This window comes from Phallusia mammillata, chromosome 2 (genome assembly GCF_965637545.1).
Source record: "Phallusia mammillata chromosome 2, kaPhaMamm4.hap1.1, whole genome shotgun sequence".
NCBI lineage: Eukaryota > Metazoa > Chordata > Ascidiacea > Phlebobranchia > Ascidiidae > Phallusia > Phallusia mammillata.
Window position 1 is genome coordinate 20,775,762 of NC_137253.1, and position 15,483 is coordinate 20,791,244.

The 15,483-nt window shown below is 39.5% G+C and overlaps 1 protein-coding gene across 1 annotated transcript; it reads right to left on the bottom strand.

Annotated features, from left to right (window-relative positions):
* Positions 1-1,901: 1,901 nt before the first annotated feature.
* LOC145213124 (uncharacterized) lies at positions 1,902-10,765 on the bottom strand. Its single transcript, XM_080081360.1, has 5 exons — positions 8,961-10,765; positions 6,645-8,878; positions 3,031-3,644; positions 2,109-2,405; positions 1,902-2,015 (listed from the first exon to the last, which is right to left on the bottom strand). Exons 1-5 carry the CDS (start codon positions 10,763-10,765, stop codon positions 1,902-1,904), a joined length of 5,064 nt encoding a protein of 1,687 aa, XP_079937486.1.
* Positions 10,766-15,483: the final 4,718 nt, after the last annotated feature.

A 15,483-nucleotide genomic window follows, 5' to 3' on the forward strand; every position in this document is an offset into this window, starting at 1 on the left:
GTAATATCAATTCTACATATCGCGACAGGAAAACTTTCGTAAGAAGTAGATTAATTTTTAAATGTTACAAAGTTATCAATGCGATTTGACAAACCAAAAAATGTGGTCGCGGTCCGGATCCGGCCCGCGGGCCGTAGTTTGGTGACCCCTGTGTAAGTCAATTGTTGCATTTTTTGTTTTAACCATTGAAAGTCAATCGTTCTTTTTAGAATCAAGACAAAATGCGCTGCGACTTTTTGAAGAAAACACTTGGAACGACGTGGTTTTGCTATCGCCCGCACAAATATGGTCTGGTTCCAAAGAAATAATCTGGTAGCAACGAACTGATGCAAAATTAGAACATAATGAGTGCAAGAAGTTGTTTAACACAACACTAAACAGAGAAATTAACGTATTCCAAATCAAATTTGACTAAAAGCGAGTTTGCAAAGGATTTTACGTTTAATCTGTGGGACTGCTTACCCAATCTGAATGATACAACTGATTTTTCCTAGTTCCCAGTAGTTTGCCATGCGGTGGTAATGCCAACAATAATCCTTATGCGCGGTTTCGACCGAATCCAAATTAAGCCGATTCGGTACATTTATGACAGTAAATATCCAAACATTTGCAAGGACTTGTTTACAATTGCACAAACAAACATAGCATATTTTAAAACAATGTATGTTAATTATTTTACTTTATGTTGAGTCACATGTGTCATTTTTGTATCTTGAACGTTATATTATTTTTAATGTAACAAAGCTTTTCAACTTCAAACATAATTTATTGGTTTGTGTGTGACCCAAAGTCAACAGAAGTTATTCCGAACGTTGATACTGAGCACTATAAGCGCATGAAACTTCTTGGGTCAAGTAAATATACTGTGGCGTATTTTCATGGCTACTCAAACCAACTCAAATTTGCGAAAAAAAGAATTACACATGGTTATCTAGTAAAGTTGCACTTGTAAAATCACTTATACAGTTCCTTCTGTGATAAACAAAACCCTTCATTGTGGCCGTTTTATAGTCGCAAATTTAAATGTATAAAATGCCACAAATACGTTGCTGTTTTTTGTTTGATTGAACAGCAACCTCTTTTAATTTTTGACATCGGTATACTGTGGATTCGTCGGTAAAAAGTTTGTAACGTCCCGTGAACGCGCCCCGGTTATAGCGCGAAACGTCACACTAGGAAAGAATTGAAACGTGATTCCTAAAGGCCTCCAACAAGCAGTCAACACAGATAAGTGTTTTGCTGATCTTATTAGGCGAATTCTTTGAATGCAGGACAAGGAGGACGGTAGGAGCACATGGAAAACGAACAGGAAACGGTTTCTACAAAATGCATGACATTAACACACTGCGCTTTAAATGCAGAAATATAGCACAAATCTTACCAACTGTTGTGGTAACCGGACAGAGTAAATAGCAAGGGTATTCAATTCGCATCAATTACTGGTACACACGTAAACATACAATAACATATATCACCACGATGCGCCTTTATAACGTCACACACAGTTCTTACCAAGCTTAAAGCTATGTTGGGTGACAGTACAGCAGGCCTGCACAACTCAAAACAACGCAAGGCCCACAAAGGAACATATAAATGTTTCGCGGGCCGCATGCTAACGTATTTTAAATGTTTGTGAAGTAAAATCGGCGAGCACTTGGCCGGAAACCGTACGTCTCTGTATAAGTCTATAATAACTCTATTGGAGTGTACCACAATACTGTTTTAAAAACTTATCGGTCATGCTGGATATAACTGTTATAACCAAGGCAAAATTTGAAATTTGTTCTGTCTATCTCTTATAGTTATAACTTTCTTTCGTCGCTGACAAACAATATCACATGAACGAATAAATTTTCTTAAGCATCAACATCAACCCAAAGAACACAATTTGTAACTAAAATTCAATGAGAGATGTTGCATCTTTTGTTGGCAACAAGCGCGTCGTAATCAGGCACGAGGCTGGAACTTGAAATTTTTAGAATATCCTCCAAATGTCCATCAGCAAGTGAAGATCGCTGTTTGTTTTTATTAAAGTTTAATACAGAGAAAGTTTGTTCACATATGTAAGTGCTGCCGAATAAACTGAACATTTGTTTTGCGAGAGTTACCAAATTTTTAAACTTTTCTTGGTGCAAACACTTGTAAAAGTCTTGCAAATTGCTTTCTTCGTGTTTTCTTTTAAGTAAAGACGAAGCTTGCAAATCAATAACCTCCATTTGCAAATGTGAAGGTGCCTCTTCCGGATATATGGAAAACGGGTATATGGAAAACGGGTTTTCGACGATTTTAAGCTGCAGTTTTTCTTCACAGGAAAGAGAAAGCCGGTCGTTGAATTCTTTAATAAGGAGTTCGATTTGTTGGGCGTATTTAGTTCCTGTGGCCAAATGCCTCTCTTGCGAAATATGCTGCGAACAGGTCGGAAAATGTACCAATATTCCTTTCAAAAGACAAGAAATTCGAAAATAAATGCTCCTTTTCCTTGAAGCCTAATGTTGAGCTCATTCAAATGTGAAGCAATGTCGCAAAGAAAACACAAATCTTCGTTCCAAGAAGAATCATTGAGCTCAGAAAATCGCTTTTGCGGATCTGTTTTAAGAAAACTTGTTATTTCCTCTTTCAAACCTACGAACCTTTTCAAAACTTTTGATCGGCTTAGCCACCTCACATCTGTATGGTACACCACGTCACCATATTCTGCACCAGCTTCTTCAAGAAACGAATTAAATCAGTGGTTCTCAAACTTTTTTATTGTTGGGGCCAAGTGGTATTTTTTAAGTGTGTAGGGAGCCGCAAAACAATGAAACCTTGAGAAAATCACTAAAGAAGATGACTTTGAAAGCTAAAATAGCAATGTTTGGTGGCTTTCTGAGGTCTGGTGCGAGCCGCAAAATAAGTAGTTGGGAGCCGCATGCGGCCCCGAAAACCGAGTTTGAGAACCACTGATTTAAATAGTCGATGCTTCAGTTTCCTGGTTCGGATGTAATTTACAATGGAAACAGCAACAGACATCACATGGTCAAATTGCAATACCTTGCTGCATAGCACCTGTTGGTGTATGATGCAGTGGTGACAAATTATTTTTCTACCGATAAATGATTGCAGACAAGCCATTGCTCCATTTTTACACCCACACATAGCAGGAGCACCGTCAGTGCACATTCCAACCAAATTTTCAAAATCACTGGATAATTCGGTAGTAATGCAATCAATGATTTCGTTGCAGATTTCTTTTCCAGACGTCCGACCTTTCATAGACTGCATACCAGCAAGCTCCTCAGATATGTTGAAATTGTCATCAATACCTCTTATAAACACCAAAAGCTGTGCTGTATCAGTACAATCTGTGCTTTCATCCACAGCCAAAGAATAGAATGCGAATCCTTTAATTTCTTCATGCAGCTGGTCGGTCAAGTTTTGTGCAATATCTTCAACTCTTCTTTGTACAGTTGATCGAGATAGGCTAATTTTTCGAAATTTATCAAGATTTTTTGGGCAAATCGATGAAACAGCACTCAACATGCATTTTTTAACAAACTCGCCCTCTGTGAAACTTTTTCCTGCTGCAGCAATTTCCCTGGCTATCTCAAAACTCACTTTGGTAACAGATACACTTTCATTGCCCGGAAGCTTGAACAAGTTTTGTTCTGAGCAAAGTTTCTTACGTAAACTCTCTGCTTTAAGACTCTATTCACTGGCATCTAATTTTGTGAGGTCCGGGTGATTACCATTGTTACGCGATAAAGACCCATGAATGGCATATTGTGTCCAAAATGATACAGCGGGTATAGGGTAAAATACATAAATTAACTCATTTCTGCAAACTGGTAGAGCCGAATTTAATAAAACTTTTGCGTTCTAACATTTGAGCGTAATAATGTACACTGAAGTCTACTTGAAAATTAAGCGGGCATATTTACATGAAAATAGTTTTAATTTCGGCATTACCCCTATCGGAAAAATTGGGGTCGCGTGTAAATGCTGTTTCAATTTTCTTTTAAATTGGGGTCGCTTTCAAAAAAGGTTGAAGACCACTGGCCTAGAACAGTGCTCCGCAACCGGTGTGCCGCGGCACACTGGTGTGCCGCAAGACGATGCGGGGTGTGCCGCCGCAAAACGTATAACTTTTTGTGTTAAATTTGTTTTTATTTTATTCATAGCAAATGATACAGTTCACAACACCACCAAACTAAAGCTACACTACTCACTACGCATTCATGTTTTATTACGTCATAATATACTTTATACTGGCTTAATGCAGGGGTCTCAAAACACGCGGCCCGGTGTGGCCCTAAGAGGGTTTTTGTGGGGCCCGCGAACTAACTTTTAAATTTTAGGTGTTTAGCTCAGGTGGAATACCCTGTCAGGCCACCGATTTTAAGAAACAATCATTCTTTATAAGTATTGGTTGAAAATAAATGCAACGTTTTAATCGTATGGTGGAAAGAGTCCCTCCTGTTGAAAATCAACAATTCATTCCAGTTGTTGAGTCATAGTTTTTAATTGTTTCGTCATTGTATGCCATTGTTTTCACACATAGTAGTTTATTGTACTTGCTTTTTTTAGTTTGCTACACTGTATATTCGTTTCTTGTTGATTGCATTACAAATGTGTACATGAAATGGCAAAAACGCACAACATTTTAAGCACATAATATTTTTGTTCATGTTACTTTTACAAAAAAGTTTAAATATTACGGCGCTTTACTAACGTAAAAAATGTTTTTGGCCCTCAAAGAAGCTTAAGACCCCTGACTTAATGCTTTTTTAGGCTTTCAAATATTCAAATCGCATTTTTTGGGTTCGGGTGTGCCGCCGAACATTTAAAGCTTGTATGGTGTGACGTGCGTGAAAAAAGGTTGCGGAGCACTGGCCTAGAAGACTCCCACGGAATTATTGTCGTTGAGCCGAATAGAATGAAACTTATTATAATTACAAAGAACAAAATAAATCTTACTGACAACTGCAAATACAAAATGGAACCCGTTTAAGCGTATTTGACACACATTTCTCTTGATTCCGAAAAAGAAAAAAAGCGAAGCGCATCAGACATTTTGAAAAGAAACAAAGCATTAATATAAACCAAAACAATGATAGCAAACCAAGAACAATTACAATGTGGCAAAGTGCCCGGTTTATAGCTTCCTATAGGAAGCATTTTGTCCTCTATAATGTTAAATAATGATTATTGGTAAATATCAAATTATTAGTTACGTATATGAAGGTGCATTTTACGATGAAAAATGAACATGGCATTTAGGCACTTCATGTGAATCATTGCCTTTTAGGGAATTTTAAAAAGAAAGTTGTTAGACTCGTTTACTATATTGGTCTGCATTTACGTATCGGGTTTCCAAAACCCACACATCATATAATGGAGTCGGGCATGCTTCTTTAAATTTGCAGCAAAGCGGATCGGTTCTTTTCAACCCATTCCATTTTAGCTTTGTGGCGAGACACAACATAACTATTCAAGGGCAAAACCATGGGGAGGTAAATATATTGAGTCATTGTGGACAAAATGAACGGTTAATACATCTGAATAGGCCGAACTTGAACAACAAAGTGGTTTTGTAACCACCGCCGAACATTGGCTACGAGAGATTCTAGTTTAAAAAAAACACCGATCCTGTCCCCGTCGAACTTTATCCAAGGGCTATCTCGGAAACGAGAAATATTGTGCGGTTATCACAGAAGTTCTTGTTAAATGAGTACTATGATTTTCTAGTGTAATTCTAATATGCGAATTTCTGCGATATTTCAATGAATATTCAGAATTGAAATGAACCGGTGTTTTCTTTATTGATTTTTGCAAGGGTATAATGTAAAAAAAATCCACTGCAAACCCGTTTTATAATTGAAAAGGCTTTGTCAAAGTTTGATGCGTTCCCGTTTTTTTTTAAAAAACGAGTGTATCATCCGCCAGGAGTGAGACCTCAAAATCGGTGCCATTCAGATTAAGCCCTATTTCGTCAACTTGGCGAAGCGCCGCGGCTAAGCATTCAATACAAAGCACAAATAGAATGGGAGATAGGGGATCTCCCTGCCTTACACCTCTTTCGATTTTAGAACCAATAAGGTATGCTGAAAGCGACCAACTTCTATGGGGTTACATTTCTGTTTCGCTAACCTGAACATACTGAAACTTTGCAGGCTGTTTCTGACTATAATTCCAGGTTGTCTCGTGAAAACTGTTTAATTGTATCTCAGTTCGTTCGTGTTTGAGACTCAACAAGGCAGGGTTCACCCACCTTTTTAATGCCGAAGGCAACCTAAAGATTACGAATTGGCTCGAGGTGTACCAGTTAAAAACATAAGTAAATGTTGTATTCTTCAAGTTGTTGTATTTACGACACCAAGTAAACGGAAATAAAATAGAATGATTAAACTCAACATGCGCAGCATTATATAGGCAACGATTATCCATTTACATTCCACGGAAAACACGCCAGATTAGGAATAGTGTGCTTGCGGACCATACTTGAAATGTAAGGAATGCTGCACTGCGCTAAAGGCATACAAGGCTCGAAATGAGGTGCTAATTAAAACACAACGTTCGAAATTACAACGCAACAATAGAAATCCTTAACACCTCCCCAACAAGTATGAAAAACGATAATTAGCAACACAATAATTGTCGGGGTTTACGTTGTCGTTTTGAACGTCTCGGATTACCGGGACCATATTCTAAATGTTCGGGGTCCGCGACCTTCGGTGGTGAGGATTGTGTCGTGTCAGGTATTTCCTCATTTATTCTCTCACTCACGGGGTTAGGATCATCCGCCGGATTTTCATCTTCTTCTGTTGCGTAACGAGGACGGAGTTGTTCAATATGACGTCTCCATATAGGTCCTCGCGGAATAACACGTACTTCAACGCTGCGACATCCATGTCGCTTGACAACTTTTGCTGCCACCCAGCGTGGTTGTTGGTTGTGCCTAGGACCAAAGTAAAGGGCATAACAAGGATCACCAACTTTGTATGAATAAACGTTTGCTCTTCGCACTAGAGACTGAGATTTGGTGGCGATCTTCGATTGGATCCCTTGTGTGGTGTGGGCTGGAGATGGAAGCAATGCATCAATCTTTGTACGCATCTGTCGGTGGTTTAAAAGCTCGCTTGGTGAATAACCACTTCCGGCCGGTGTTCGGCGGTACTGCATTAAAAACTCGAGCAGCGCTTCTTTAGGCGGACTTGACGACTTCCGAAGAGCCTGCTTAAAAGTTTGTACCAAGCGCTCAGCAGCGCCATTAGTGGCTGGATGGTAAGGTGCTCCTGTAACGTGAACTATTCCTCGCTCTTTGCAATAATTCTGAAATTGTTCGGACATGAACGTGGGAGCATTATCTGTCACAAGCGTGTGAGGATAACCGAAATGAGAAAAGTCGTTCTCCAAAAGATCGATTGTAGTTTTTGCTGATATCGACTGCGTCGGATGAATACACGGGTATTTCGAATATGCGTCAATTAGCAGCAACCAGTTGTAACCCATGAAGTTAATTGCATGGTCAACATGTAACCGACTCCACGGCTTTTCTGGACTCATCCATGGATGCAGGGCAACTTTTGATGGAGCGTTCTGATATACCGCACACGTATTACACTTTCGGCAGAGATCAACGATGTCCCTGTCGATGTTTGGCCAGTAGACTGCTGTACGAGCCAACTGCTTCATACGCTGCATACCGAAGTGTCCTTCGTGTAGTAGTTTAAGAACTTTTGGTCGAATACTTTCAGGAATCACCGCTCGTGAGCCGTATAATAGACATCCGTAGCATGTGCTCAGTAATTCTTTAATTTTTCGAAAACTCTCTGCTGGATCATTTATATCCTCTACGCGAAATTTCGCCGGCCATCCTTCTCGAGTATAACGCATCACCTTGGTCAATGTAGGATCTTTGGCAGTCTCTTTCTGCAAAGAATACGAATCTGACGGTTGAACTTGTAAACTCAAAGTCCGAATATTGCAAACGGTATCTACATCGTGAGCACTTTCTTTTCCGTCAAAAACTGGATCTTGACCCACAGGTAAGCGGCTTAGGACATCAGCATTTTGATGCTCTGACGTTTTGCGGTAAACTATGTCGTATGAAAATTGATTTAAGAATAATGCCCATCGAGCTAAACGATTGGCTGCAAGGGCTGGAGTAGCCTTGTTTGGCCCAAACAGCGACAGCAAAGGCTTGTGATCGGTCACAAGGATAAACTGCCTCCCAAACAAGTATTGATAGAACTTCTTTAGAGCGTAAACAATTGCTAGAGCTTCTTTTTGTATTTGACTGTAATTTCGTTGACTGTCGGTCAACGTCTTCGATGCATTGGCTATCGGCCGCTCGCTACCATCTGGATAACGGTGAAACAATACAGCTCCGATACCAACGTAAGAGGCGTCACACGCAATTCCAACAGGCAACGTCTGGTCAAAATGCGTGAGCACGTTGTTGGATGACAACATACGTTTTAGTTGCTCAAATGCGTCTTGTTCTGTTTCTTGCCACTTCCACTCGACACCTTTTCTTGTAAGTCGGTGTAACGGTTCTGACACTGTTGAAAAATTCGGTGGCATGAACTTGCCGTAAAACTGCACAGAACCAAGAAACGAACGAAGTGTTGAGACGTTGTGCGGCGGAGGCATTTTAATGACGTCATCGACTTTTGCACCTTTTTCTACTCCGTCCTTTGATAATATGTGGCCCAAATACTCCACCTTGTTTTGGGCAAATTTGCATTTTTCCATGCGACAACGAAGACCCTTCTTGTTTAATCTTTCAAAAAGACGTCGCAGATTTTTGAGATGATCATCGGCAGAAGAACCACTCACGAGGATATCATCTAAATATACAGTCTCCTGGTAAATCACAGGTAAGGTCATCCATGATTTTCTGAAAATAACTTGGAGCAGAAGATATACCAAACGGCAAAACGTTTTGCAGCAACACACCACGGTGCGTGCTAAGTGCCAACCTCTTTCTGCTTTCGGGGCCTAGCATGATTTGATTATACGCATCCGCGAGATCTATCTTTGTAAAACCATGTCCACCCCCAAGTCTTCGTATTAATTCGTCTGGTAGAGGTAATGGATGACGATGCGTTTTAAGTTGGGGATTAACGGTAACGGAATAATCTCCACAAACTCTCAAATTAGCTTTGCATGTTCCAGGTAAAACTGCTTTTCGGACTGGTACAACTGGAGTTCCCCAGGAATTAAATTGAACTGGCGTCCAGATGCCCCTCGATATGCCAGCGTCGTAGGCCTGGTTGAGATCCTCTTGCAAAGCTATTGGGACGGCTCTAGGCTTGCAGAATATAGGCTTTGTCTCGGGTTGAAAATTTATTTCAAGCTCGTAGCCTTTCAAACAACCAAGTTCAGATTTAAACAAGTTTGGAAAACTTTCGCAAAGTTTTCGGCACTCTTGTGCGAGATTTTGTTCCTCAATTTTGTCGATAATGTTGACCGGATTTTCTTTGTGAAGAATGTCGTCTAAAGAAATATGCATCTTCTTGATGGCGTCACGACCTAATAGATTCAGCTTAGGGATGCTTGAAACAAGTAACGTAATGTTACAATCCTTGTTTGACCCAGCATGTCTCGCCATAGCTGTAAAAGAACCTAGGATTGGCATGGGATGATCTGTAGCAGATTGATATCGCGTATCTGGGTCTCGAAGCTTCGGCTTTCCAAGACTTTTCCAGGCCGCAATGGACAGAAAATTTCCACCTGCAGCGGTGTCGAGTTCCATGATGCAAGTTTTCTTGTTGATAGAAATTGGAACCTCCAATTTTGGAACTTTAGCTACTTGGTTTAAAATATTTTTCACAGTAAACTTGTCGACACATTTTACTTTCATTGATTCGTGATACGCTTTCTTTCTGCAGACCGACTGTAAATGCCCACGTCGTTTGCAAAAACTGCAAGTTGAAGCCTTAAAACGACATTCACTTGCAAAATGGCCCTTCTTGCCACAACGATAACAATTATATGAGCTTGAATTCTCGTTCTGGAGCTCTGCAGAAGGAACCTCCCGGTGTCGCTGATTCCTTGGACGAAACTTGCGCACCTTATTTACCTCACTTTGTTGCGTCCCGTAAACGGTTTCTTTAGCAACTCTAGCGGCGTCCTCGGTCTCCATGGCGACTTGAACTGCCCGTGCGAAAGTCAACTCGTCACTTTTAATTTTAAATACGGCCTTTAGAACCGCTTCATTTTTTACGGAACAAATAAAGCGTGTACGAAGTGCCTCATCTAACGGATCCTTGATGGATGGAAAATCACAGGTGCTGGCGTCTTGACGGATTCGTGCTGCCAGTTCCTGGATTGCTTCTCCTGGTTTTCGCTTCATTTCACTCCAGTAGCGAAATCGTTCCCGCACAACAAAAAGTTTGGGATCAAACTGGTCTTTCATGAAACCTACGATTTCTTCCATCGTCAAATCGTTGACTTGCTTCGGGGGCGAACTTTGACCTGCTAAATTGGCCAACAACTTATATACCGTACTAGTCTGGTTGGTCAAAAACACTTGTGCTTTGCGGTCATCGGACACAGCATGTGCCTTGAAAAACGTGCGAAATCTCGACCAATAATCTTCCCACAATTCCATGGTTTGATCAAACGCTGGAAAATTGGGCGTGGCTGTGCTGGAACTGGGCGTGGCGGAACTTTCAGATGTCGACGACTGCTTCAAGAAGTTCATCAAAGTTTCCATTTGGTCTTGATGTCGGCGTTCTTGCTCTTCCATCTGTTTTTGCATGGCTTCTAAAAATTTCTCCATAGTTAGAGATTTTATAGGACCAGACTGCGTTTACCTCGTTCAGCTGGATCCCATCCTCGTCGCCAATTGTTGTATTCTTCAAGTTGTTGTATTTACGACACCAAGTAAACGGAAATAAAATAGAATGATTAAACTCAACATGCGCAGCATTATATAGGCAACGATTATCCATTTACATTCCACGGAAAACACGCCAGATTAGGAATAGTGTGCTTGCGGACCATACTTGAAATGTAAGGAATGCTGCACTGCGCTAAAGGCATACAAGGCTCGAAATGAAGTGCTAATTAAAACACAACGTTCGAAATTACAACGCAACAATAGAAATCCTTAACAGTAAACACATGTCAAAAATTAACTGCATAACCTACTTAAAACTGAAGTTGTTGTGAAAAAATACATAAGTTATATTTTGTAAAGTTCACAAAGATTTGAAGCGCGTATTATTATTGAAGTGCTAACAAAAGCAGGGTTTTATGTGATCCACTGTCTACAAAAGCGGTTCTCAAACTGGGGTCTGCGGTCCCTTTGGGGCGCCAAGCGATTTTAGTAGGACAGCGAGGAGCTTAAAGTATTTCTACCATCTTATGTAATATCAGATCTTGCCAGTATATAAGCAAAAATTAGTCAGACAAATGAGTTTTCTTGACAAGAAGTAGCCAATCGCTTCATTTTCAAGTAACAAACAGAGGCAATTGTAATTCGCGCACTATATTTACATTATTTTAGGCTAGTTTGTCACGTAATAAATTGCCCTTGAAACATTCCCACGCAAAGTTATCTTACGATACTAAACTAAATTCATTCTGTATATTGTTGTCGGAATACTTTCGAAAAGAATAAATTGACTTTTGGTTGGTAACTCGACAGTTTTATTTTGCCAGTTTTCTGTTTTAAAAATATATTTAGTTTGGAACGAGAGTGCTCGAAAAAATTGCGAAGGGACCGTTATGACAAAAAAATAAAAAATTTCCTAGTTCACTGACCGCGGTTTATTCCCGCGCGTGTGACGTAACAGTCAATTGTCACGATTGTCTACAATGCGTTGGCTTTGTTAACCTATTTCTTAACAGTCGTTCCCACGAAAATGTGTGTGATGTTTGCTTGTCATTTCCGGTTAGCTTACCTTAACTGACCTGAGCAAACTCAAACTTTTTACGCTGTTCCTGGCTGCAATCCCAAGTTGGCTCATGAAAACCGTTTAATTTTAACTCAGATTGTTCATTTTTTGTAAGGTTATTTTACGTTGTTTTTAAACGTATGCCAGCAGCTTTCCACTTAAATTACGGAGAATCTTTTAAAAATCGCTTTGAACTTTCTACATGTAACAATATCAAGATTCCCTTTTTAACATGAAAACTAGTGTTTTGAAACTAAGTCTCATCTCTGTTTATTGAATCCGGGAGCTGTATTTGCAACAGACTATTGCATTATAAATATTATCGCATTTCGTCATGAATTCGTGACATTGTTAAATGTGTTTTGTTGTATTTCATTTTTTAACGTTCATGGCTCTCTAGCACATCCACGTGGACGATAATCAACAACAAATTCCGTTTTCAAAACGAAACCGGCAAACTTCGAAACGTGTCCCGCAAACTTCGTATTTCACCGTTAGTAAAATTCGTTACCATTTAAAAAATATCCAACAATAATCATCCTACTTTCGCAAAGCTTTGTGTTTTGAACAAATGTAAATTCCATAACTCTTTTGTGAAGGTCTACAACATTTTCCCTCGTTGTACAAGAAACATCCACGAGGGTCCCCTTCATTTCCGCTGTTTTAACAATTTTGTTAGCGAAAAATTCCTTTTTTCATTTACTTCCATAACTCATTTCTTTTGAGCTAGATCGAGTCTTCTTAAGCAATTAGGCCTTTTTAGTGCACTCTCAGTTGCCGCTTGCGCTTAACTAAACTGCTTGTTCATGGCTCCTTTCTCCACGAGCACCGGACGAATTTGTATTTCTGATCTTTTTTCACGGGGTTCGAACCCAGGACATTCCCGGTGACGAATTCCGATCAGGGTTTAAATAAAGTATCAAATTTGATATAAAATTGATATAATATGAAATTTATAGAGCTCTTGTGACAATTGTATTTTTTACCAACGTTTCAACGTTATATACAGGACGCCTTCATCCGGGTAAATGACACTGAATGCGCGTAGTACAGTGTACGATAAACAAAGGAAAAAACCCCGAAAAGAACATCAACGGGATGTTGCCAACAGCGAAGCGAAAAAGTCGGCTCTTTCCAATCACGCCGTATCACAAGGCTACCTTATAAATTTCATTGTGACGTCTGTTGTGGCCCGGGAGCCTGACTACAGGGAAAGACTATTTCTTGAGTCATGGAATATTCACCAACGGGGCAACACAATGAACATCAAAACAGACGTGATGCTATCAGCGTGCTACAGGCACCTGCTTAAAGATTAGAGGCCCAATCATTGAGCTGAGTATATTCCATTGGAGAGTAGAGTTGATGCAAGGCTTGTGTGAACTAAGTTGACAAATTTTTCTCGCAAGTCCGAATGTAGAAGGGATATTTTTTGCCACTCAGTTACGCTGTGTTGCAGTTTTGAAAGATATTAATCAACATACTGTTCGAATGTTTCGTATTTGCTGATCAACTAATCGTTGTAAAGCTCGTACCTTACACGCTGTGAACAAAAAAGTGGTTTAAATTATGATGCTATTTTCCGCGTATTATACATTTGCTGCTACTGATTTGTTACAAAAATGTATTATTTTAATCCATGGGCTATTGGTTGTAAGAATAAGATATTTGTAATGATAAAACTCGCGCTGTAAGATGGATTTCCGAAAGCTTCTTTAGTGTTGGTGGTTTGCAACTTAGCCCTGGACAACCGTAATGCAAAACCTTTTCCGCTCAACCAACAACGCAAAAGGCGCAAATAGCCACAAATTGGTAGTCGAAAAATTAATCTAAACACATAAACTTTAAGCAGATAGACTCTATCGTTCTCAACCTTTTTTACTTCGCAATTCCCTTTGGAGGACTTTAACACAACGCAACCCCTTTAAAAACAAATGTAAGAAGTTTCACTGCCAGAATGTGATCAACAGACATTTGCTACTACATGTCACCGTAAGAGTTCGTCTTTTTGAACTGCAGCGAACCCCCTAATATTGTTGTCAGGACTCACGTCACCATAAACATTTTCACTATTTACTCGTGCGTAAAGAAATTTCTTTGGATCTTAACAAACTCATAGGAGTATTTAATCACAAATGCTGTTGTACCAATTTTAAATCAAACTGTCGCGTCAGTTACTATGCTAAACAGTAGACTCGGAGAAAGTTTTTATGACAAGAATAAAATAATATTGAGTTGGGTTGTGTGTTTGCGACCCCTCAAAAGTGCTTGGCGACCCCTTTGGGTCGCTACCCCAAGGTTGAAAAACACTGACACAGAAGAAGGATGCCAAAAGCAGTCAAGCGTGTCGTAGATTTTCAAAATCGTAAATTGTATGCCAAAATTGTTTCACCTCTTGGTTTTTATTTCTTCTTTTATAATAATCCGACACATTACAGGAGCGTATTTTACTTGTTAGGTTTTCGACCATTAATATAAGTGTTCGGTGGGAAGTTTAAATTATAAAACCCTATTTTGACTCAAAAGCAGGTCTAAACTATAAAACATTGGCGCTAAAACACAAACACTTAGATACGGCTTACTTTCTTTCAATTTATAAACTCACCTCGTGTACATAATCTAAAAACGCTCTAGGAGTTGGATCACAGACGATTAGAATAAGCTTTACATCAGGAATTGATGTTTTGATTCTGTATGGAATATTTACTGGTGGAAAAGCGAAATATATTGGTGTCTTTTCCATTGCAACTTGTCTATCGTTTGTCGGTGGCATCCTTTTTTCGCAAAACACAAATTCATTATTTACCACAATAAAAAAACAAGAAATTTAAAGATGACATTGCAGTCAGCAGTAGAACAAACTAGCTTTTATTTATTATTGCCACGATAATTCTTTCAAAAAGCTATGATAGAAGGCGTAAATAAACAGTTCATCGGTAAGCATTTAAGTCTCCCATTTTCGCTGATGTGAAAACGAACATTTCCTTTTCTTTGGGAACTCGAATTTATGGATTTTGGTCAAGAAAGCCAAGTATACCCTGGGTACCACACTTTTTTACTCTAATGCCGATCACTTTTGGTAAGCGTCGCGTTTCATTCTGCAAAACTTGGAAAATTTAATTCAACATGTCTTTGAAAAAATGCTTTTCAAACTCCATGCATCCGTTTGCACTTTATCGCTACAAAAAAACATAAAGTTCCCAACAAAAACATCGATTTTTACAATTTGTTGAATGGTAGCAATTACTGCGGTGAGTAATTTCAATACACACAAAACGCTTTGGTTACGCATAAATATCGAAAAATAATATGAATGGAAGAAACATAAAGGAGTTAGTGGCGTAGCAGCCACTTGGCGGTTCTGGCTCTGCGACAGGGGCGGCAGGCTGCAAGGGGGCGGCAAAATGACTTAAGGGGACACTTCTGGATAAAAGTCAATATTTTTTTTTTCAAAATGTCCTCACAAAACCACAAGCCAAACTGCAGAAGAAATCTACTGGTACGGTACAACTCGTTGCAAGATGAAACTGTTATGATGCCAGTTGTAATGTCAAAAGGATACCGCTTGATAGATTTCGAATGCTTGAACGAAAGTTTG